Source organism: Alosa pseudoharengus, unplaced genomic scaffold (genome assembly GCF_046254945.1).
Source record: "Alosa pseudoharengus isolate Yale_2024_CS ecotype anadromous, Long Island Sound unplaced genomic scaffold, YU_APseudo_1.1 YU_APseudo_1.1_scf_16, whole genome shotgun sequence".
In the NCBI taxonomy this organism is placed as follows: domain Eukaryota; kingdom Metazoa; phylum Chordata; class Actinopteri; order Clupeiformes; family Clupeidae; genus Alosa; species Alosa pseudoharengus.
The window spans coordinates 37,192,775-37,217,189 of record NW_027468630.1 but is presented as its reverse complement, the minus strand read 5'-3'; the positions used below and the strand labels follow the sequence as shown (position 1 = coordinate 37,217,189).

The following is a 24,415-nucleotide window of genomic DNA, read 5'->3' as shown; positions in this document are numbered from 1 at the left end:
AAGATTTTTCAAGAGTACACTAAAACAAAGTCACTGTCAGATGGAACCAGGAGACAGCTTGTGAATATCTTGGTTGCTGACATGGTGGAGGTGCATGGGTATGTTTCAAGAGTTTTTGATGGTCAAAATGCCTTTATGATGTCCCAATACCTACTTTTAACACTTTATACTATTATTTCAGACGGATCCCTTCCCAAGCTGTTCGAGTGAAGTATGCCCAAGGCATTGTGGCCTTGTTCCCATATCTTGAGGACCCATTGTCGAAGCATGGATATGTAAGTTTGGTATTGTGAACTAAATTGCAGTTGTTAAATGTCAATTTAGCAATCTGAAAGTGAATAATTTATATATTTTTATTCCCAAAAGGAACACTTTTATGATGCAGCATATCAGGCTCTGGGTACATTGCATGGCGTCTTAAGACTGTACAACGAAGCCTATCTGATGGCTCAAGGTCTCGGGTAGCAGTGGAACAATGCAATGGTGGTCCAAAGGCTGCAAGAGACTCGGTTTCTACCATACAACAGTTGACTGATCGAGATTGCGAAGAGGCAATATCTATGATGAATCATTCTTCCGATGAAGCACTGGTTATGGAGAAAATGAAGGCCACTTTTGAACACAGACAGAAACTTGTACGTGATCCTGACAAGTCAGTAGATGTTCTGGACACCTTCCCAAGATTTCTTGACATACCTGGCCTTGTGAGTTTACATTTAATTGTGAAATATGATCATGCTATAAAATTAAGGTTAATGTTAAGATGTGCTCAGCCATGCCCAATTTGCACTGTAATGTTATAAATGTTTGTGCTTTCATGGTAATATTGTACATTACTTTAGAAATGGGAGAATGTCATCAAGTACATCACGTTAATGCTTAGTTCCGTAAAAGTGTGGGTATTAAATACTCTATGGGTAGAAGGGCCGAGCACCATGTATTAACATTCTATTGTTTTAATATTAGATTGAGCAGGACTTTCTGATGCTTTTTGGAGAGGAGGCATCAGGGAAGTTCTTAGCCAGATGGCCAACGTTTTTCAGACCACACATCACTGAAGATGCTAAGGGGCTAGTACCAACTCTACATGTTGAGGAGCTCCTTAGCTCTGCACAAGGAAATGATGGTGGTAGGTTGAGCTCATTTGAAAATTTTATCAGTCTTTACTTCCTGTTTCATACTTGTAACACTGCTTACTTTGTCAACACTAAACTGCTTAGGATGGGACCGTGACATTGCTTCACTGTGCTTGCTGCTGCATCTCATTCCTCCAACATCTAAGGGCCACAAGAAGTCTGCGAAAATCAGTGCCCTCCAAGCAGAGGACTACTTGGTGAGGTATCTGCAGGTAAGTTCTGAATGTTAACAGTTCTTCCTAAGCAAATAGGCTGCCTGTTCAGAACAACTAAGGGTTGCAGAACTTGTAAAACTGTAATTTATTGCCATAAATAAACTCTTGAATCTTTTTGTGTCACAATCTGTACAAAACTTGTATTTGAACCTAATTTGTTAATTTGAACACAAACCCTAGCGTAGGGAGACATTTGTCTGTAATAAGTAAATATAATGTGGAGAAAAGAATTGAGAGAAAAAAAAACACAATTGAGACACAAAACTACAGATAATTGACTGCAAATATTGAGTTGGTATATCTTAATGCATAGTGAGTTCCTTTTTTTGTGTTGGTTTTGCAGGTTGGTGCCAGCATTCAAATCTTCTTGACCAATCTCGAACCGTCTCAGCCCTTTCTGCTCTGCATTGGCGAACAGAAGAACAAGATACAGAAGTTCTACATCATCGTGGATAGCAAGGCAATTCCATGCAGAGCACAGACATCAGTAGCAGCATTTGATGAGCTGTTCAAAACACACTTTGTTTTTGGAACGTCATATAGTGAGGCACTTGATGGTTTTTACACTTTCATACAAACAGCTGTGTACAACATCGATGTTGGTATGGTCAGAGAAAAGCCAAGAGTGAGGGAACTTAGGGCCAGGTTTCTAAATTTGAAGAAGTAATAGTACATAAGTTATGTTTACTTGTTTTGTTTGCAAAAACGTACATTCAAATACATATTCAATTTGCCGCCATTTAAAGTTTCATCATGGCCTATATCCAGTAAAATATTTGCGTCTTAATTGTGCAGAGGGTGGATGCACATCAGTGTTCGGAACTTACTCTGGCTTTAAAAAGCATTTAGTTCAGATTCATGGATATAAAGTTTCTTTCAGTTCCTGTGAAATAGATGGTGGGAGAAACGAGAGTGAGGGTCTTTCTGAGTCGGACAGTGGATGTGATCGTCATGATGGAGTTCTGCACACCTTTGACAATGATCTAGCTGTATGTAATGAGGATGAAAGTGGAAGTTTGACAAAGCAGGGCTCTTCTGGGGGTGAGATTAACTTGAATGATATGTGTGGGTCTTTAGTTGCACAGTTTCAAGCTAAAATGGTAGCTCATAGCACTGTTCAGGCAGTAGTTGAGGCAGTTGAGGAATTGGTTGAAGACATACAAACAAAAACAAAAAACAAAGGAGACCATTCTTAGTAATATTCCATCAGAGCTGTTGAGAGATGTTTCCGTTCAATTGAAAATCCATTGACAAAATTCAATACAGAAGCTAAAAGACAAAGATACTATGCAGATAAGTGGAAAATTGTGCTAGGTGTTAGATTTGATGTTAGACGTGACAAAAAAACTGGGATGTACAGTCAGGTTCCTGTTACTGATAAGTGTATATATGTCCCAGTCCTAAAAATGATTCAGTCTATGTTCAGTAATCAAGAAATACTAAAGGCCTTTCAGCAGATCAAAGAAAACAAAGATTGTTTTTATGAAGATATTTGTGATGGTGAACATGTGAAAAGTAACCGATTATTTGCTTTTGAGAAGAGTGCTTTACAGCTTCAGCTATACTATGACGATTTCGAAACAGCTAATCCCTTGGGGTCCAAAAAAGGGATCCACAAACTTGGTTGCATGTATTTTATTTTGAGAAATCTTCCTCCTAAATTTAACTCTGTATTAATGAACATTCAACTACTTTTGCTTTTTCACACGGATGACATTAAAAAGTATGGTTTTGATGCTATTCTGAAACCTTTAGTAGATGATTTGAAACGTCTGGAAACAGATGGTGTACCTACCCCAGTATCTGATAGCCCATTAAGAGGGAGTGTTGTGCAGATCACTGGAGACAACCTTGCAATTCATAGTATACTGGGCTATGTTGAATCATTCAGTGCCACATACTGCTGTCGTTTTTGTTTAGCCGAGAAGGAAGCTTTTCAGAGGATCTTTTCTGAAGATCAACCTGGCATTGTGTTTCGTTTTAAAGAACTTCACTCTCAACACTGCAGCAGTTTAAGGGAAAATCCACAGTTTTGGTCTGAAGAGAGATTGTTTGTTTAATAGACTTACCTATTACCATTCTTGTGAGAACTTTGCTGTGGACATCATGCATGATGTCCTAGAGGGTGTGGCCCAGTATGAACTAAAACTTGTTTATCAGCATTTGGTTGATACCAAAACAATTACGCTAACTGATTTGTGTGAATGGATTCATGCTTTCAATTATGGATACCTGGAAAGAAAAAATCGACCAACTGCTTTGAAAATGGATGATAGCAAAGATCTTGGTCTAAATGCATGTCAAGCATGGTGTTTATTGCGCAACACACCTCTCATATTTGGAGATCTCTTTGAAAGTACAAGTTCTGTATGGCACTTATTTTTACTTCTGTTACAAATTGTATATATTGTGTTCTCCCCTCGTGTAACTGAAGGCATGGCTTGTTTTCTAAAGCATTTAATTTCAGAGCACCATAGCCTTTTCAAGACTGTATTCCCAAGCAAACGACTCATACCCAAGCACCATTTTTTAGTTCACTATCCCCGTTGTATTAGAAAAATAGGCCCCCTCCTTCATGTTTGGTGTATGAGGTTCGAGGCTAAGCATAATTTTTTCAAACGCTCCGTTAAGAACTTCAAAAATGTAACCAAAACTATGGTGAAGGCACATCAGTCACAGATGGCCTTTTACTGGGAAACATTTAATTTTGAAAGATTTGAGCATGGACCAATACATATTGAAGTGGTTTCTAATTTGGAGGGATATGAAGTTATATGTCAGTGTCTTAATATCAGCTCACAATATGATGCCCATACAACTAGCTGGGTAAAATATTTTGGAAGTGAGTATCATTTGAGTTTATTTGTGTGCTGTGGCGTTCAGTCTGATATGCCTGTGTTCAAAAAAATTGTCAATATAATTTTGAAAGATAACTGTGCTTATCTTGTTCTTTGTGAAGTTGTGACTTTGGGGTTTCATGACCATTTCAGTGCATTTTGTATAGAAGAGAGACCTGGACCGTTTCATATTGTAAGCATTGATGATTTATTTTACCACAAAGCTTTTGACAAGCAATTGTCTTACAATTCTGATGAAAACATTTACTTGGTCCCCCATTGCCACCTGTGCTAATGTAATGTTTTGTACTGGTATTAGATTTTGCAATAAAATCTCTGCAAGAGTTCAGTGTATGGTGTTTTTTAGCTAAATAACTTGTATAACTAAATAACAATTATTTTCAGAAAATGTTGTAATAATCAGTATTGTACCAAACTATTCAGTAGCAAATAATAACACTAATTAGTGTAAAATTAACCCATAAGCCGATTTGAAATTTAACTCTGCACTCTAGTGTAACAGGAAGTTAACACCTCCTGGTGTTAATTGTTAGCTATATATAGAGGTGTTCCAACACAAATTAGTGTAAAATAAACACTGAAACAGATTTGAAATTTAACTCTACACTCTAGTGTAACAGAAAGTTAACACCTCTAAGTGTTCATTTTAACTCTATACAGAGGTGTTCCAACACTGTATCTGAGTTGGATTATTTACACTCGATAGTGTTAAATTAACACTGACAAGATTGGGACAAAATAAACACTGATCTAGTGTTAAAATTGACTCTTAGAGTTGTTTTAACACTGTAAATTTTGTAGTGTGTGATCGGATAGATATGCCACGCATGTCGGATGAAAGAGGAGACACAGAGCTATCATTTGATACCAAGTACATCCTTCTGGGTTATAAAACAGACGAAGTGACAGCAAAATAATAACTTCATATAGCTCGATTTACCTCACGTATTTGTCTGTTTTTGTGGCAAAGCATGTTTATAAACCAACGCTATTGTGTGTTTCTTTATGGCAAAGAATGTTCATAATCCGGTTTTGAGATCCTAGCAAATTCCTGCATGGCATCCAATTCAAGGCTCACATTGAATCCCAATTTGTTCGAAAAAAAAAGACACCTTTTTGCCTTTACTTTGTTCATGGCAATGCAGTAAAAAGTTGTAGAGAACCATGAGTGCAGAACGCTAACACGCTAAACTCGGGTCAAGTCAGATCAGTTCGTGTTACAGATATGGAGCGCAGAAAGGTAATTTTTAATCACTAAATAAAAAACTGGCATTCATTTCTGTAAGGCGCACAGCACATATGTCTGTAAATTGCTTAGCCCCAGAGAATCCTTCCACCATGGCAATGATATTGCCAGATTCAGGACAGTCTGCCCTACACACACATGAAATGCATTTAGAGCTATGAGCTTGCTGTGGTGAGATACATGTCAAAATATAAGAATTTGTATAATACACTTTTTATATTTTAATTCTTTAAAAATCACAACATATAAACAATATATAATATGGGTGTGTGGCACTTACAATGACCAGAATAAATCCTTATTAATAAAAGTAGTGAAAATGCCCTAAAAACAGCTTAGAATCCATGCAAAAATACTTAAAAAAACAATTATTTAATAAATATTTCAGGAAAATATAAGTTGTAAGTGTATGTGTTTATCTGTTCAAAAGTTTAATAAATTAGACACTGATGGCACATGCTCTGTTTTAAGTCTCAACTAAAAATGCTTTGCGCTGGTTAGGGGGTACTTGGCTGAAAAAATATTTCACAGGGGGTACATCACTGAAAAAAGGTTGAGAACCACTGAATTAGATAAATGAAATGCGCAGTTGGAATGATTTGAACACAATAATTTATGTTTCGTTCAAAACTTTTATGTAATTGTAACATAATATGGTTTGATAAATTGACAGCCCTGGCTTTTCCTTTTAACAGTGTTCTGTTGCAAACACTAGACATTGATTTACAAAAACACTATACTGTACACATTTCTTTGCTTCTAAAAATTGAAGGAAATGTAGCACTGAGGGGAAGAGGCAAAATCTAGAGGAAGATGACTAGTGTAAGATAACTGTAGACCTGGAGGGGCATAAGAACAAAGACAACATTTATGAATCAGATGTGATACTAGCCTATAATGTGATACTAGCCTATAAATCTAGACACGCCCCTAGCAACTCTCCGTTTGCTTGTGAGCTCCAGAAATCGAAACTCAATCAGGCCAATGAAATCGTGTATAGAGTCGTTAGGTGGGCTTAACATAATGATTGATGGCAGAGTTGCAACGGTTTGGCTTGAATTCCCTGCTACTTGAAAACAAATAAGATGGATGTTGCTGTTGGCGAACAGTGTGACACGAGTTAAGCTTTTATTAAGTTGGCAAATGTTTGAACTAGCCAACTAGCTCTGCTGGTGGGAAACGCATGGGACTCATAGCGCTGCCGCTGTCCTATTGCGTGCAGAGGGAATTTGAAAGACAACTGATTATCCCGCCCCTCGGACTGAGCACTGCGAATCCAGTTCAACAGAGTGTGTCTCTTGGAGCATTACAATATCTGCCTCAGTTTATTTTGCATAATAAAATAAAGCTTTCCTCTTCACAGCAACACGCATGTGTCTTGCATTTAAAGACAAAACAGATATTGACACATTCCATAGCAATGAAAGACTACAGTTAACACTTTACCTGAACTTTGGACATTTATAAAAACACCTAAAAGGGAGAGATGGACAATGACTATTATTCATCAAGACCATGTGAAAAATAAATAAACTTAAATAATTAAATAAACTGCAAAAATGCTCAATCTCATAAGACCTTTAGTCTGAAAATCCTGAATCCCCAACAAGAAAATAAAAACAAAAAAAGAACAATCATAATTAAAATAAAATAGTTTGCTCTGAGAGTATTACCTACTGTGTATATATATAGCCTACTCAGTTCTTAAATATCCTTTTGGAGAAAATATCTAACTCAAAATAGGAGTATAAATCTGGGTGCGTATTACACCATAAAGTACAGCCAAATTGACTCCTTTTTGGGATTGGAAAGATTTCTGTGAAGGGGAAAAAGATTATTAAAACCTTTATCATCAACTCATGTAGGCAAGTCCTTGACCCGCTATATTTGCTTACAGGCCTTAAGGGGTGCGTGTAACCAGCTTCACGTTTCTGGAAGTCTACATCTCTGAGGACCTCTCTTGGACCCTCAACACCTCTACCCTGATCAAGAAGGCTCACCAGCATCTCTTCTTCCTGAAGAGACTAAAGAAGGTCCACCTGCCTTCTCAGATCCTGGTGAACTTCTACCACTGCACCATCGAAAGCATCCGCACCAACTGTGTCACAGTATGGTATGGCAAGTGCTCTGCCTCAGACCGGAAAGCACTGCAGAATGTTCACCTCACTCCCCTCCGGGAGGCGTTACAGATCTGTACGCAATCTCAACAAAAGTGTAAGATGTGCATTTTGCAAAATGGCTATGAGGTTAATACAAGGGGACAGGTATTCATGGGAATATACATGGGAATGCATTTCTTTTCTTCATTCTTCTTTATGATTAAAGCACAATCTGATTCTGATTCATTGGGCTATTGGGCACTGTGGTTAATGGTACACTATGCAAGATTTTCATCTTTATGAAGCCAATTTGATCGTAAACTAACTTACAGTATAAGCAAATTGTTCACCTAGTATAGCTATACAGCGCTCTAAAGCTATGCTAGGTGAACGATTCGTCTATTATAATGTATAATGAGTCGCTACCAAAAAAACAGTCGCTTATAATGAGTCGCTACCAAAAAAACAGCCATGCAATTTCAAGAACGGTTGCCCAACAAATCTCGCCAGAATCGTTTACAATTACCTTGTTAGTAGATATAACTCTTTGGGAATATTTTTGCCTGTTGTTAAATTCTTCACCTCCACAACAAAAGCATTTTCATTGTATACAGGGACAGGGATAAGTCACAAGAAGTTTGCTATTTACAACAGCAGAGTAAAATATAAGTATATTGTGACTCTAGCAGGCTATAGAGTCTCCAAAAATACTTAAATCGGCATAGTGTACCTTTAACACACGGGTGCAATTAATACATACGTGTATACAATACATATATAGAAATATACAGTGTTATTTCAGTTAGCCTATTAGCTGGTTTGATGCTCATTGAGCTTAATGTAAATCAAACCAGCTAATAGGCTAACTGAAATAACACCATGCCAATCTGTAGGTATGGTGAAGGGTATGTGATGATGTGGGGCTATTTTAATTCCAAAGGCCTAGGGAACTTTATCAGGATGCATAGTATCCTGGATCCATGAAATACATAACTAGCCTTTAAAAATAAAGATCTGCCTGCCTCTATGGGAATTTAAATAAGGGTAGTCATGACCCCTGTATTTGTATTTTTTTTATTTTATTTATGATAGATTATTTATTCACAAAGAAAATTGGTGTCCTTAAAGGTTAGATATGTCCTCATTTTTTTTACTTAAGGCAATTTCCAAGAGATGGGTCCACAAACTTCACTGTATATATTTTAATTTGCATAAAACTCTGTCCTGTGGATTATACACAATGTTGCTACTACACGGAAAATTACTGTAATCAACATTATACTTAAAGGTACAGTTTCCAAACAAAACTGTGTCTGTACATGGTCATAGCTCTGTCAATAAGAAACAAGCAATAGAGCTTAGACCAAGTCATAAACATTGATTTACAGACATTCAACATGGTGCCTTAAAAGCAGGAAATAAAAGGGAAGAAAGAAATATGATTGCCTGGTGAGCTCAAATATCCCACATAAAATGTGTTATAGCACCAACATAATAAATAAATCACATCTTGTTTTCTTGTGGAATGGTATGAAATTATCAACTTATTCCAAAAACCAGAGTCTAGTGGCTTCTAAGTAACACAAGGCAAACACACTAGGATCTGTGATGATGAAAGTAAATCAACATGGTAGCTGGCTGAACAGAGGTGAAAATAAAATCTGTTAACACAATTATTTTTTCAACAAACTCTCTCTGACAGTTTCCTCTCTCTTCTTTTTTCGACTGTCAGACTGCTGCTTGGGCCATCCATCACAGGCTACAGGGAGGTTATGCTCACTACTGGCTGATCGGCAGGACCGGTCAACACTGTCACAAGAGTTCCTCATTTTCCAGAGATTAGCATTCAAGCTTTTGGAACGTAAAGGTTGATAAAAGGTTGACTTCTCTGAAAAAACCAAACCTTTCATGTCAAGTTCTATTTTCTTCTCAGTTTTATTTTGTCTGTCTTTGTCTGTAAAGGCCTTCTCTATTTCTCCATTACCTCCCTTTATATGAAATGTATGTGCTGTCACATTCTGAGTTGTATTGACCACATTGGCTTGAGATGTTAAATTGCTTGGAAGTTTTCTGCATTCAAACACAGAAGGCCTAGAGATAGATTTGTTAGTTGTGGCCAGTGGCTGGCTAAACCATTTCTTAACATATACGTCATCATTTCCCCAGGCTTGTAATTCTGTCTCACTATTGCAGACGTGTCCGATGATGGGTCTTGTCAGTTGTTGGAAAGAAAAGTGCTGCAAAGCTCTGGTGTGTTCAAGAGGGTATGATAAGGCTGCTTCTAGTTTTTGCTTCACAACAACAGGACTATCACTTTCCTGTTGTGCTTTGGGTGGTGTAGGCAAAAGTGTGGCAAGTGGTTTGTGTGGCAAGTTTGGTTTTGTGGCTAGTTTTGGACTGGAGTGCAACCCACATGATGTGATGTCTGAGCAAGACATTTTGTTCTTTCTCTCCTCTTCATTAGCTGAAACCAAATCCAGTGTCTGCCCCAACTCTTTCACTTGAAATTCTTCTAAACTCTTTGTTTCTGATCCCATTTTCTCTTCAGTTCTTTTCTGATCTTCTGCCTCTGGATGGTGCTGATGCACACTGTAGCCATCACAACTGTGAATGCTGCCATTACGCCATAATGATGCAGGATCGCAGATAGAGGACTTTCTAGAGTGAGTTTGAAGGAAGTCAATGTGATCCAAACCTGCCAGCTTTTGAATAGCATTCATCATACGACCAGCAAACTCCTCCAGCTGAGCTAGTCGTAGATCTACTGTTTGAAGGCATGCTTTCATGGAGTGCTCTCGCTCATTCACCTCCTCCAAACGTACAGACATATTCTCTACCCTAGAAAACCAAACAAATGAACACAAATTCAAATAAATATTAAAAAAATGTGCTCACACAATAGCATATGTACGGTTGATTACTGGAGTAGAAATACGGTTGGTTACGTCTGGGTGGGCTTCATACGAGGATGGAGAGATGAGCAAAAGTTACATAGTCATCCACCTCAGCCTGAGCGCACCTCAGTTGATTTTATTTACAACAAAAAGGCTGCAGTTAGAGAAGTGAAATGTTTTTAAATGCATGCTTGTTGCCGCCCCTCGAGTTGGGCCATTACATTGCTCTTTGCCAGACCCTTAATCTTTCTAGATTATCAGGGTCTGGATTTTCCAGGCTAATAATAAACAATAATGTAAATGCAATCAATTGCCTAATGAAAATAAACAATGTAAATAAACAAATACTATAATTTATTCCACTGCTTGGTTGAATTTCCCATTGTCCTACGTAATTTAGAACGACCATTAACTGTATGTTATCTGCACACCTATGAAGTAGATCCATTTTTTTGGCCGTATCACAGTTGTATATTAATTCGCCGAACTCGTTGTGAAGTTTAAATGAACTGTCACGTTGCATCCGAGCTGTAAAATGCAGACGTTCAGAACATTGCAACATTGTAGCATATGACGGAGGTGGCTGGATGACAGCAGGCTAAGTAAAAGCGATGTTTCAAAGCTAAAGTTCATCAGAATCTTGGGATACGCCCACTTGACAACGGGAGAGATAGAACTAACGACTGGCCTTTGGCCGTAGCAACCATCCATTTAGAACTAGTAACGGCAGTTTGTCCTGTGAGTTGAGAAATTAGTTGATATGTGTCGGAAGAAATTAGTTCTACAAACAAGACAGTTTTAGCGATTAAAACGTTTAAATTGTAACAGGAAATGAACACAACGCAAGTGGCAACAGTGGAATAAGCGGGATAATGGACTCCACGGTGGTCTGTTCACAGAGGTTAATGCACTACGAGGTTTAAACGCCCCTCCGCTTCGCGTCGGGGCCGTTTTACAACCTCGACCGTGCATTAACTTCTGTGAACAGACCACCGTGTCGTCCATTATCCCTTACATAATACACAAACCATATATCATACGAAACGCTTAATTAACTAAGTGCATGCTGAACAGATATGCCTTTAAACCCCTCTTGAAAGACCTAAAACTATCACAGGAACAGAGAGCGTTGGGTAACGCATTCCACCAACAAGGAACCACTGAGGAAAAGAGTCTTGAACTTGACTTAGCATTTATGGCTGGTCGACACAACAGACACTCATCAGAAGACCACAGTGGGCAGTTTGGGATGTACAGCTTGATCATAGAATTGAGATAGCAGGGAGCATATCCATTAAGTGTCCTATAGGCCAATGTGAGAGATTTAAATGTAATTCTGGCCACTATAGGGAGCCAATGGAGAGTAACTAGGAGAGGAGTTACATGTGTCCTCTTTGGTTGATTGAAGACCAGTCGTGCTGCACAATCTTACTACACAAGCAGGTGGGCCAGCTAACAGTAGGCTACATTACAATTAGTATGGAGATAACCATGGCCTGTACAAGACGTTTGGAAGTGTGGAATATTGTGTCATATAAGGTTTGATCTTCCTAATGTTGTGAAAGACAAACCAACATGATTTTGCAGTTATACATATTATACAAGACAAAGGCAAATCACATTAACTAAGCACCCGATATACAGAAGTTAATGGGCAAGGTGGAGGCAAAAAGGCTTTTATTTTGCTTATCTCTCAGTTGCCACTATAGGCAATAGTCATGCCTTTATAGCATGCAAAGTAAACAAGTGGTTCAGTTTTAAAGGAAGCCGACTTGTTCAGTTTGTTGTAGGTTACTGGTTTTTTTGTTCCTTACAGTGATAATGGTGGGTAGTTAGCTTGTTTACTGTTGATTCCATTGTTGCGAAGCCTGTTATTTAATATAATAGTTTGGTTGTTATAGTTACCATTCAATGAATATTGATAGGAACAGTGATTCAACTTTTTTATCAGATAAACTTCATAGGTGTCCCATTATTCAGAATTAATAGCCACCCAGTCAATCAGAAAATAGTATTTCTTCTCTCTGGGTGATAAATGAATGTATTACCAGTAATCCTCAAACAACACATTTGGCTGGAAATTGTAAAACTTTAAAACAAGGCATTTTTCGCAGTTTCACTGTTTGTGTAGTAACTGCATTACTGTGTAGGCTACAACTTTCTTTGGCCCTAACAGCGATAGCATGGACAGTTATCTTGTTTACAGTTGATTTCATTGTTGCAAAGCCTGCTTCCAGGCTCAACCGTTGTCCTACTATGATTGTTATAGTTACCATTCATAAGCATTGATATGGAACGGTGATAAAACCTTCAGAATTAATAGCCACCCCACCAGCCAATCAGAAAAGAGTATTTCCTCTCTCCGGGTGATACGTGGCGTTAATAGGCACGGTGTGCAGCGGAGTGCCTAAAACCCCTCTTAGCTGTTCTACAGACTCGAGTTGCTTTTCTAAAACGGACCTGCAAGATTTCATAAAATAGTCACAGCACCAAGAAATTAAACAATTTATTCATAGATAGTCATTCTAGAAATATATTTCTTCTATCAGAATGGTTGGCAAGCAATGTCGAGACGCAGCAACTCTAACTTTTGTATTCATTTGTCGTATCATAACTATCCATTTTAGAAAATATAATATAAGACATACATCATAGACATAGTTGTTTACACATATTCCGCCCCTTCCGCGGCTAAAAGACGACATGTGAATACCTTGTGCCAATCATGTGGTATGTTGTGAATACATTGTGCCAATCATGTGTTGTGATCTTGCCGTGATCTCAGAAAAAATAGAATAAAATAAAATAAAATAGAAGCATCTTTTTTTGTAATATGGTAATCTGTTATATACAAGATTAATGTAATACTGCCATAAAAGTGCAAAAGCAAAAGCTACCAATAATGAAAGAAAAGTACCATAGCCTCAATAACTTTCAATAACTGCATTAACAATACACATCAAACTGTACACTGGCAGATGTTGACATGTCCAAAAAAAAAATGGCGTTTGATCAGCATTGGCCATCTGATCCAATGGGTGTGAGCGAGTTTGATCACATAAGTTGATCACATAGACTACTGCTGAAAAGACTAGGGCTAGTTTTGAAGTCGGTGGGTGTGTTTAGCTCTTTAGCGATCTCCAAAGCCTTCAGCTGTATGATGGCTCTGGTAAGATAAGAACAAGCCTTGCTTCGAGCTTTGCCCCAGGTTGCGCTGAGTGTACAATATAGCCCAGAGACTGTTTTTTTTTGTTAATATTAATTTAATAAGCAACGTATTGGTCCTTTTGTCTGGTAGGAAATATCATATAATTTAATAATGTTCTTTATTAAATTAATATTTGCAACAGTGTGCAGGAGTTTCTAAGTTCCCATTTTAAACTCACCTTAAACACCTTTTTTGTGTGTCATGAATGCCTTTCCATCGCACTTGAGTTAATCAATACACATATCACAATGTAAAGTGTGTGTTAGTGTGCATTATGTAGCTGATTACAGTGTGTATAATGTATTATCTATTTCAGTTTTTAGTGAACACCATAAATGCAATCAATTCTAATCAGTGGGGAGTTTAGCTTTCTGCAGAACTGCACTGGGGAAGCAGTGAGAACAAAACAGTATTGTTTTACAATCAGACTCAGAACATGAGCTCACCTCTCAGATGTGATGCGGATGCGCTCGTTGTTGGAGGACTGCTCCTTATCCTCTTTCTCTCTGAAGTGTTCCTCCACACACTGCTCCTCAAACTCATACAGATTCTTCAACTCCTCAGGGCTAAGGATGAGTTCTACAAAGAGACATACAGAGTGCATAATTATACAATGGCTATTAAGATCTGTTATATGAACTATTATATATATAGTTAAAAGATGTTCTGCACTGAGCATAATCTAGAATGAAGATCGTGACATTGGAGTAGCTCACTTAGTCCTTGGTCATGCTCGTCCAATTCCCCCTCTTTCTTGTGGCTGCAGCAGCAGATGTGTTTAAGTACAATAAACATATGACTAAATATGATCAGGGGTGGTGGCAGGACTGGCCGGTCATGGAATGTCATGATAAGTTGGTATCTCTGGAACTTCCACACTTGATTGGAGATTGATTTCACCTGTGTGAATGTGTTGCTGCAAGAAGGATTGTTTTGCCATACAATCTTAGTTGATTATGCTCATGAATGGTATATGGGAAAAAGGTAAACATGACCCCACAACATTCTGATTTCCACTAGTGTTGCCTGTGTACTACTGCCTGTTGACATTTTGGGCATTATTTTTACAAACAAATGGAGTTTATGCAGCCGACATATCATTTTCTGCCGATGCTAGCTGATGACAGAACCAAATTTGCAAGAATAAAGCTATTTAAAAATGTTCCACAAACAAGAACAAGAAATATGAACAAACAAAGAAAAGAAAAGCACTTGAAACAGACAAAAAAAACCCACCAAAATATAAAACAAACATTGAAACATCTTTTCGGTATCCAAATTGAATTTCACTAAAACATTTTATATGCCAATCTAAAAGGCTTCATAGTTATTGTTCTATACATTCTATTAATAATCCTAGTAACATTATACCTAAAATAAGTTAATTATTAAACCTGATAGCCGTTACTACTTAGATGTATTGTCCCATTTCTTAGGTATCAGTGATTTGCAAGCCTCAAAATGTCAAAGAGCCCAACAAAATATAGTAATTTGTCATACATACTAAGCATTTGAATGTGAACTTTACCTTAAAGATTTCTGTCACCATGAGAGCCGAATGAATCAACATACCCACTATACAGTGAAATTCAATATATAAAGAACCCTTTTTATCTGTGTTTTCACCGCAAAGTTAGGATGTCAAGGCTTAAGTGTGTACTGTATGTGAAATGCTCGCAATGCAGTCATGAGCAATGAGAATGTATCTTACTTGAATACTGCAATGAGTAGGTTGACTAATAGAATATTAGCCACCAGCAGGTAACAAGCCATGATGGCAGGAGTAAGCCAGGCTCCGGGAATGCAGGGAGGAAGTTTCTTACCATCTTCATCAAACAAATTCTCTCCACAAGGTGCTGAGAAACACATAAAGTTGCTGTAACAACATGCTTATATGTCCACATTGAAAAAGTCTCTAAAATCCTTATTCATGTTCATTGTTATATATTGTAAATATTCTATATTAAAAATTGAAACCGGTTCCAAATTTCTAAGAACCGTGGATTTCTTAAGACATGCATTTAATTTCGGATCGGATTTGCAAAGCAATGTTTCAGTCATACTCCCAAGTCAATTGCAGTGAGCTTTTAACAGGCCAGCGGTGTTTTTTAGCAGGACCTGCTGTGGTGATGAAGGCTGTTGCTGAAATGTTGGTTGTGAAATTATGAAGTTTTAAAAACTAAATGTACCGCAATGCAGTACAAAATATGACCACCGCTCAGTCCTGCACATTCTCTCCGCAAAAATAAATCACGCTTGTCAATTTGTCTCCATCTGTTTATGTGTGTGTGTGTGTGTGTGTGTTTTATGTTTGTATGTGTGTTGGTGTGTGTGTGTGTGTGTGTGTGTGTATGTTCGCCTACATGTCTACTGTGTGTGCATGCCTTTATGTGGGTGTGTGTGTGTGCGTGTGTGTACCGTAAATCCTCAGATTGTGGCCGGGGTATTTCATTTATTTAGGCTGCGCAAACACAGGCCTTTATTTGGGGCAGGCCTTTATTTTTTATTAGGCTTCTGTTGTAGAATTGTATTCTTAGAAATAAAGTAAAAGGCTAGCCTACTCTTAAAGTGGACCAACACTGTTGAACACTTCCTGTAACCGGCATACCGGTAGGCTATCAAAAGCAGAAGATTTACGGTTTGGTTCGGTATTTAATTTACTTTTGGACTGTTTGATTATATTGTATAAGCTTCATGTAGTTCAGTGATCCTCACTATTTTTTTTCACAAGAGCCACATTGGCAGTGCAGGGATGGATTACTGCACGGGCCTACCGGGCCCAGGCCCAGGGGTCCAAGGGGTCAGGGGGCCCTAAAGCCCAATCCTTTGCATGTAATCATTGCCTCAATATCAACAAATCAGGATGTAGGCTATGAATCTGATTGAATTTAGTATTGGCAATCCCCAAAATGCACCAAAATACAGGAAATCACATCAAACAAATTAAAAAAATTCTGGGGGAGGACCCCCAAACCCCCCCTCCCACATATGCAACAATTAGTGGGGGGCCCTTAATACATCTGGGCCCAGGGGCCCAAAAGTTCATAATCCGCCCATGTGGCAGTGCAAGATTAAAAGGAGAGCCACTTTTACGACAACATACTAAGTCACCTTTGCAAATGTGCATTTCTACATATAAATTGGATATCCCACAAAAAAGAAATAACACAGCCAATACATTTTCATTTAAGACCAGATTTACTTTAATACTGGGATGAGCGCAGGGGCGTGCAGAGACCTTTGAAGGGGCAGGGGCTCAATTTTTTTTTAAAAAGGGCACATGGAACAAAATTTTCTTGTCTACACAGAGATCATAGGCTATAAGGCTACATCTTTTTGATTAAATTCAAAGCTAATTTTAATAGACTAGAAATCTACGCACCCTAGCGGCTGCAAATATGTTATTGCCTAGTCTGGCTTGTCAGGCTATAATTTTAATGTTTATCACAGTGAACTACCACCATTAGCAAGCTGGTGTCTTGCAGATTCACGTGCTGTGCGTGTGGCCACTGAGTGAAATGACGAGAACGACGTATGGAGTTGAACAACTACAGTAGCCTATGTCGTCGGCTTATGACGATTTAGAAAAGGTTTGCCTACTCTGTTTTATGAACTAGGTCTACTAACCTAAGCTACTATAACATAGTAACCTAAACAGAATATCTTATGAACGTTCAGCCTTAGATTTTCGAAGCTGCCAGGTTATTGAAATGGATGGACCATGACATGGTTAAAACGAGTTTGATAGCCTACTTCATTAAACATGAAACAACTTTAAACATTTTATTCTCTATCTCTAAGCTGAATACTATTGCATGTTCAGATAGGCTAACTGCCAAGTGACCTTACCGTGCTCCCAAACGTCTCCTGCAGCACTGTGCCTGCGTGCACCTTCTGAGAGTTCACTGAATGTATGACGTCACGGATTGGTGGCCGCAAGGCATTTCAATTAACACAGTAAATTTTTATTTTTGTAAATGTCTAATTTCCCAAACTATTAATGAGACATTTTAGCAAATATTGACGTTGGAACTAGCGGAAGTATTACACATTTTAAAAAGTAAAAAACGGGTCTTGTCAAAAGGGCACTTGGACATAAAAGGGGCAAAAGGGCAGGTGCTAGAGCCCCTGTAGCCCCCCTTCTCTGCACGTGCCTGGATGAGCGGAAGCTGGCATGCATGTCCTTGACTTTCTTCATGCTGTATTTTTATTAGTACATGTATTAGTAGCAGGTTTGACAATACCCCCTTTAGGAAGCACCATTAAGGCTTAATAACTTCCTTTCACCTTCATTGCTGTATTTGGGTGTTTGCGTTATTGTAGTGCAGTATACTGCAAAAACTGCTTATCTAACAAAATCTAATCATGTGTTATTAATCTTATATCAAGATAAAAAAAACTAGTTGGTATTGTTTTCAGTATAAAGAGACTTACCTAGCGCTTTCTTGTGAAATCATTTGACTTAATTTTAAAAAAATTGACTGATTTTAAGACATCTCATCTTGAAAACAAGCAAATTTGTCTGCCAGTGCATTAAGCAAATTTGTCCTAAAAACAAGCAGATTTGTCTGCCAGTGCATTGGGCAAATTTGTCTTGCTAAGACTCCTTAAAATAAGTTAAAGTCTTCTTAAATTAAGTCAAAATGATCTTTTGAGAGGGCGCTAGGTAAGTCTTTCCATACTAAAAACAATACCAAATAGATTTTTTAATCTTAATATAAGATCAATAACACTTGGTTAGAATTCATTTTTTGCAGTGATGTTTATGAAGCACATTTGAAAAAATGTATTGACTGACCACATACAGTGGTCGCTTTCCGTGATTCATGCAGCTGCGTGAAATGTATTACAACTTATCGCCACAAGGTGGCAGTTTAAGTCCGCTGTAGCATTTGTTAACAGGGCAGCGGATTGCATTCAAAGGCGTTGCTGTGGCAGTGAGATACTGTAAGCAGAACGAAACTTAAGATCACCTCAAGTCATACAGTAGACTAGGCTAAATCAGAGCCTACTTTATTTTTATAAAGCTGGGGCCAGAGATGATGGCCTTTGGCGAACAGTTTAGGCCTACTCAAAATGAGTAAAACCAAATTTGGCGAAATCTCGCCAAAGCTACCATGCGAGCCACCAATTATAGCTTGACGAGCCACATGTGGCTTGCGAGCCGCGCAATGAGTAACACTGATGTAGTTGAAAGAGTGTCGGGATTTCTGCTGTTTATTGCGAGACAAAGCAGCCACTTTCATTCATTGAAACGTGCGCTGTGCTGTAATGGAAACCTTATTGCATAGCCAAGTTGCCTAAATTGAGTTATATTTTTAATTATGCATGATTTACTTTTTATTAAATTCGTAGGCTGGAATTCCTCGTGGCAACAATTGTGTTTAAATGTCGTACTGCTTCAACCTCTGGCAAGCTCAGAAAGGGGCGGCAAGCGACTGATAGTTTAAAAGGGATGTGTTGGAGACCCATGGTGTAGGACAACAACTTTTCATTGGCAACAGTATGAAACCAACTAACAATTTTAAGAATGGTCCCCCATGAACGGAATTCCACGAAACTTGGCATGCATTCAGAGTCCTAATGAGCCTACACTTCAAATTCTGTATGCATTATGCTTATCACATGCACAATATAGAATGTGTGCACAATTTATTAGAATGTGTGCACGATTTACCAAATTGAGAGCACAATTTAGTCAAATGAGTGCACTGTTTTCTATATAAAGATAAGTACATAGCGCTTCCTCTTAAAATCATTTGACTTAATTTAAACTGCCAGTGTGTTAAGCCAATTTATCCTAAAAACAAGCACATTTGGCTGCCAGTAAATTAAGCAAATTTGTCTTGATAAGTCAAAATAAGTCAAAGTCTTCTTGAATTAAGTCAAAATGATCTTTCAAGAGAGTGCTAGGTAAGTCTCTTCATACTAAAACAATGACAAATAGATTTTTTGATCATTAGCCTTGTCACTGCTAATCACAAATGTGTGAGGAGGAGCAGATGTTTACTTACGATTTATCTCCATTGCATAGACTATCAGTTCATGGATCCATTGTAAAACAGAAAGACACAACAGAAAACAATTAGTTATATGTCTGTGCATTTCTGTGATTGTGCAGACTCCAGTACAAATCTGTTCATATGATAACTGGTGACACTTCTTTATGTGTCGTATTGTATGGAATGTAAGCACATTTTGAAGAACAAAGTAAAAATACAGCACATACGGACAAAAACTGTAGCACAATGAAAAACAGTGGTCTGCATACCTCCCAACATTTAGGTTTCAAAATCAAAATAAAGATTTGTTTTTCCCCAGATTGGAGGATTGATCGTTGAGGGTAGGGGTTAATAATTTTCCATTAACCAGATACATGCTTGTTTGCATGATAGTAACCCATTTTACTTGTAATTAGGATATTTTGTGTATGTGATAATTAATCATTTTCGGTTTTATAAAGTTTTATACTGTATAGCCTACTTGTTCTTGACTTCACCAATGTATGAAATGCTATAGCCTTTACCCTTCATTACGGAAATGCCCGTCTCTCATTACAGTGAAGAAGAAGTGCATGAAAATGCACTGTTCTGTTATCCAAAGTCTTCTTATTATTATTGTTACAGTGCATGAAAATGCACTGTTCTGTTATCCGAAGTCTTCTTATTATTATTGTTACAGTACATGTAAAAATGCACTGTTCTTCTTCTTCTTCTTCTTCTTACAGTGCATGGAAATGCAGTGTTCTGTTATCCGAAATCGTCGTCATTTTCTTCTTCTTCTTTTTATTATTCTTCTAACCAAAATTTCTGCGTCTAATTCAGCCTCAACCGTTTAACGTAGAAACTTCATTCAAACTTTGTAACATAGGTTTTGAAAAGGTCACTTGAGCAATGTATTTTTCGTTTTTGTGAACAAGCTCAAAAAACAAGCCCCCATAGACTTTGCATTAGCATTATGAAATCATAAAGGGCTATTAACGACTTAGAACGCAATCAACTGCACCTGTGCTCTCTCACTGAGCAACAACTTCAATGGCTCTTTTCAGTGTCTCTCTCCATTGAACTGGATAGCTCACTTTTCTCTTCCCCACTTTCTTTCACTTCTTTTTCTTCACTTCCATCCATTAAACTATCTGTCTATCAACATCCATTAAACTATCTACTTATGCACATCTATTAATTCACTATTAAATAATTTAGCTATTTAAACTTACTCAACTATTGAACTGTTCAGCCATTCCAACTGTCAGTTGTCATCAACTATGACTCCCACCAACTGTTTCCTTTGCCCACAACTGTTTCCAAATAAAAGTTTGTTTTGCATTTTCATGCACTGGTAATTCCTTGGAATTACATTTTCTAGTTTGACATTGTTATTTGTATATGTTGTAACTATACAAATCACAGCATGTAAACAAAGAAAATGTTGGAGATCTTTTCTCACTTATTGGAGATCTAAGCTAATTGGAGCCGGCCATTTTGAGCTACAGTGCTGAGCTAGCGGTGAGTGCGTCAGACCGAGTTACTGCACACACAGAGACGAGAAGGGAATGTTTTGACTTATTCACCATATCTCCCAGAGTTAGATAAGTTATTGCCCCAAAATGTTTACGTGTTCCTTTAAGGCATAAAAGTAGGCCCAGTTAAGAAATTGCATGTTTTAATGTGGTTTCGTAATGTTTGTGGCATTAGAAAAAGAAACTGGAGTAAAAAGTATCAATATACAATTTTTATGTCTGAAAGTTATTTAGGCCTACCTATGTCACACATGGAACATTATTAACTGTTACAATTACATATTGTAGCGTTGGGAGGGAATCCTGAGTTCTGAGGCTGTGTGGGCAATATTAGGACAAGAACAAACTGTGATAACAGAAGGTTGGAGCTTTTATTTTGATATAATTCACTGTTTAGAGTAACTCAGAAAGGGTCAGAAAAATACTCAACCAAACATTTATAGCTCCGTCTCAGCAAGAGTTGTCATTCATTAAAGTCCTCCAGATAAATCCAAAACTCAAAAGTCCAAAGTCTAGTGATGTGCCCAATGAAGCGAGGCTTCGGAGCTTGTGTCGAGCAGAAAGGGGCGTGCCAGATGAAGCCCCGGTTCGAGGCTTGTATCGTTTCCATAAAAATCATGTGACTGATGACAAACGAGGCCTCGGTTTATGAGTGTGACGTCTGAAGCTTAATTTGGGACACACACCCACGTGACTGCTTCGGAATCTGATTCAAAGGCTTTGAATTGCGCGAACCAGGGCACCCGTTCTAGTGTCGGAATGTGTTGTGTTGTATTGCAAGAGTCAGGTGAAATTTGTGTTTCTATAGGGTAGCCCTGTTTTATATAGGATGCTTTCTCTATTTGTGAATTTACGTTCTTTTCTTTTCAGAAAATGTCCATAATCCATAATGTCTTGCACATAGAAATAAAGAAGAAATCGCCTCGGCCTAGCCTAATGCTTTGCAATTTAGAACAACTAGTGCAGTGCCCGTTCAAACATGCTATTCCTGTAGCCCAATTACATGCCTGCAGGTAGGCCTGCTTTAAAAATAGGATGATAGGGAAAACATAATTCCAGGTAAGCATTCAATAATGAATAGGCCTACAGATAATATAATAATATAATAAATGTGAAGTGAGCAGAATTTATGCATGGCTGCATGTGACATTTTTTACAAATCAAAATGACATAATCCTAACAGCTGTTTTGAGTCAAGGCTATATGCTTAGCCTATTGAATAACTTGATGATAGAGAAAACAAACCATTTTGTGGAATGATGCATCATATGGAATTTGCAACGGTGTGACTCAAAAACAGTCTCTGGTGGCCTATAAGTGACATCACACTGTCTGCCACTCTTTGCTTGTCGCTGGTTATGCTTTGCATGTGTGGCATTCTGAGACGTTCTTTAATTCGGGACCATTATCACTCGTTTCAATTTAGGACCTTGCAGTTATTCAAAGTCTAAAGACAGTCCAAAGTAGCATGGGCTATTCGAAGTGTCCGCTTATTGCACATCATTTTTTACGTAATTTTGAAGAGCCACTGCATATAGCCTACCTGTGTGTGTTGGCATGTTGGCGTGTTGTTGCAAAATCCGTGGAGTTATCTTGCACTCACTTAAGTTTTTACCCGTGTAACCTACACTGATCCAATTCTGCCAAAGCCCTGCTTCTATCCTCACTGGTAGCTTACAGTCCTACAGTGCTGTGTGGGAGGGGGACTGGCTAGCGGCGAAAGCCAATGCGTGCTTCTTTTACCGATATAGGCTATTTAACGATATCTTTTGCATTTCTTATTCAAACAACGTCAAATTCGGCAGTGCACTTACCCATTGCCTGTAGCAAGACACCTGCCAAGTTTGTAATCAGTCTGACAAACGGTCAGCGAGATATGCGTGCCACAGACACACAGACACACACACAGACACACAGACGCTTCTTGCTTTATAGATAGATGACATTAAAACGTGTCTGTCTTGCAATCTTGTCTCAACTTCAATAATGTTCAAAGCAATGCAGGATAATAATTTCTATGTAACAATTATAACTGACATAATATTTTCCTTTATTGAAAGTTTGATTCATGAATCGTCAAAACATGTTGGGCAATAGGGTAGGCCTATGGTTTAATTAGGCGCCTGGTCGCTTCCTTTTCACTCTCGTCCATAGCGTGTTGAGGTTGACAATCCTCCGTCCTGCTTCAGAAGCTAAGTAGTGTCTACTGCGGTCGTTAAGTGGATGGGAGACCGATTGACTGGAATAACACATAATTTCACGCCTCCACCGAAACACCAATCTTCACATGATAACGAGTGACGGATTATGTTGCCTAATCGTATTTTATTGTATTGAATAGAGACAAACAGAAATGCAAATGTCTTTACGACGGAGTATTAGGGCCAAACATGAAGAAAAAAAATATTTTTGCCATGGCGAGATTAAGGCTACGTTTATACGGTGACGATGAAAAGAGAAGACGCAGAAGTGTCGTCTCGTCTTCATTTTTTTATTCGCGTTTAGACGAGCATTCTCAGGGGGAAATCTTTGTTTATATGAAGACGCAAGAGTATGTGATATTCGATTGGATATGCATTCTAGACCGCTGGGTGGTGGTGTGATAGAACCCCGGTACGTCACGCGCAGACATTCTAATTTGACAGTTTAGCCAGAGAGGTAAGCAAGGATCTTTGGTTTAGCCGTTTAGACGGAGACGCAACCCGGGCGTCTTCAAAACTCTACACTCTGGAAGGAGTCTTCAGATTTTTGCGTCTTCCAGCCCCGATGGCGGGGTCGCCGTGTAAACGAAAGGCACTTATGATAAAAATATTTTGTCGTCTTCCTTCGCAATTGTTCTCGTATAAATCGACTCGTTTTTATACGTAATAGTATGTTTTTAGCTTTTTTTTTAAATTACGAAACTAGACACTCTAACACACCTTATATGTGATTTTGGGAACTCTGTGATGAATGGAAATGAAATATATGACAATCGAAAACTCATGAAAATTTTATCATGCCGCTTTGGGTCGAATCAGTGACGCATGCACGGCAGCTCAAAACCAGGCCATTTTTGTGGGTCTATCACTAGGTGGCAGTCTCGCCAGGTCTCGCTGATCACTTCCCGGAAAGTTTACAGGCAACACTTCATATTTCATGAAAGACATTATATCTCCATTTCTAGAAAAAATGAGCGATTTTGATGAAAACTAGCCACTGTTTAGCTTGGGATTTATCAGGAACAGAGGCGTGTAGAAA

General features: G+C 38.2%; 2 protein-coding genes across 2 annotated transcripts in view; one reads left to right on the top strand and one right to left on the bottom strand.

The window, feature by feature from the left end:
• The first annotated feature begins 394 nt into the window (after positions 1 to 394).
• LOC143126015 (uncharacterized) lies at positions 395 to 2,305 on the top strand. Its single transcript, XM_076287934.1, has 4 exons — positions 395 to 704; positions 967 to 1,129; positions 1,221 to 1,348; positions 1,695 to 2,305. The coding sequence occupies exons 1-4, from the start codon at positions 561 to 563 to the stop codon at positions 2,016 to 2,018; spliced, it is 759 nt and encodes a 252-aa protein (XP_076144049.1). The 5' UTR covers positions 395 to 560; the 3' UTR covers positions 2,019 to 2,305.
• Positions 2,306 to 8,740: 6,435 nt separating this feature from the next.
• LOC143125302 (transient receptor potential cation channel subfamily M member 1-like) overlaps positions 8,741 to 24,415 on the bottom strand; it is a 186,616-nt gene continuing 170,941 nt past the window's right edge. The window contains exons 23-27 of the mRNA XM_076286642.1: positions 19,671 to 19,691; positions 15,368 to 15,512; positions 14,373 to 14,572; positions 14,103 to 14,235; positions 8,741 to 10,392 (exon numbers count right to left, since the gene is read on the bottom strand). Of these exons, the coding sequence (XP_076142757.1) occupies positions 9,228 to 10,392; positions 14,103 to 14,235; positions 14,373 to 14,572; positions 15,368 to 15,512; positions 19,671 to 19,691 (1,664 nt within the window). The 3' untranslated portion in view covers positions 8,741 to 9,227. The remainder of the gene's footprint in view (positions 10,393 to 14,102; positions 14,236 to 14,372; positions 14,573 to 15,367; positions 15,513 to 19,670; positions 19,692 to 24,415) is intronic.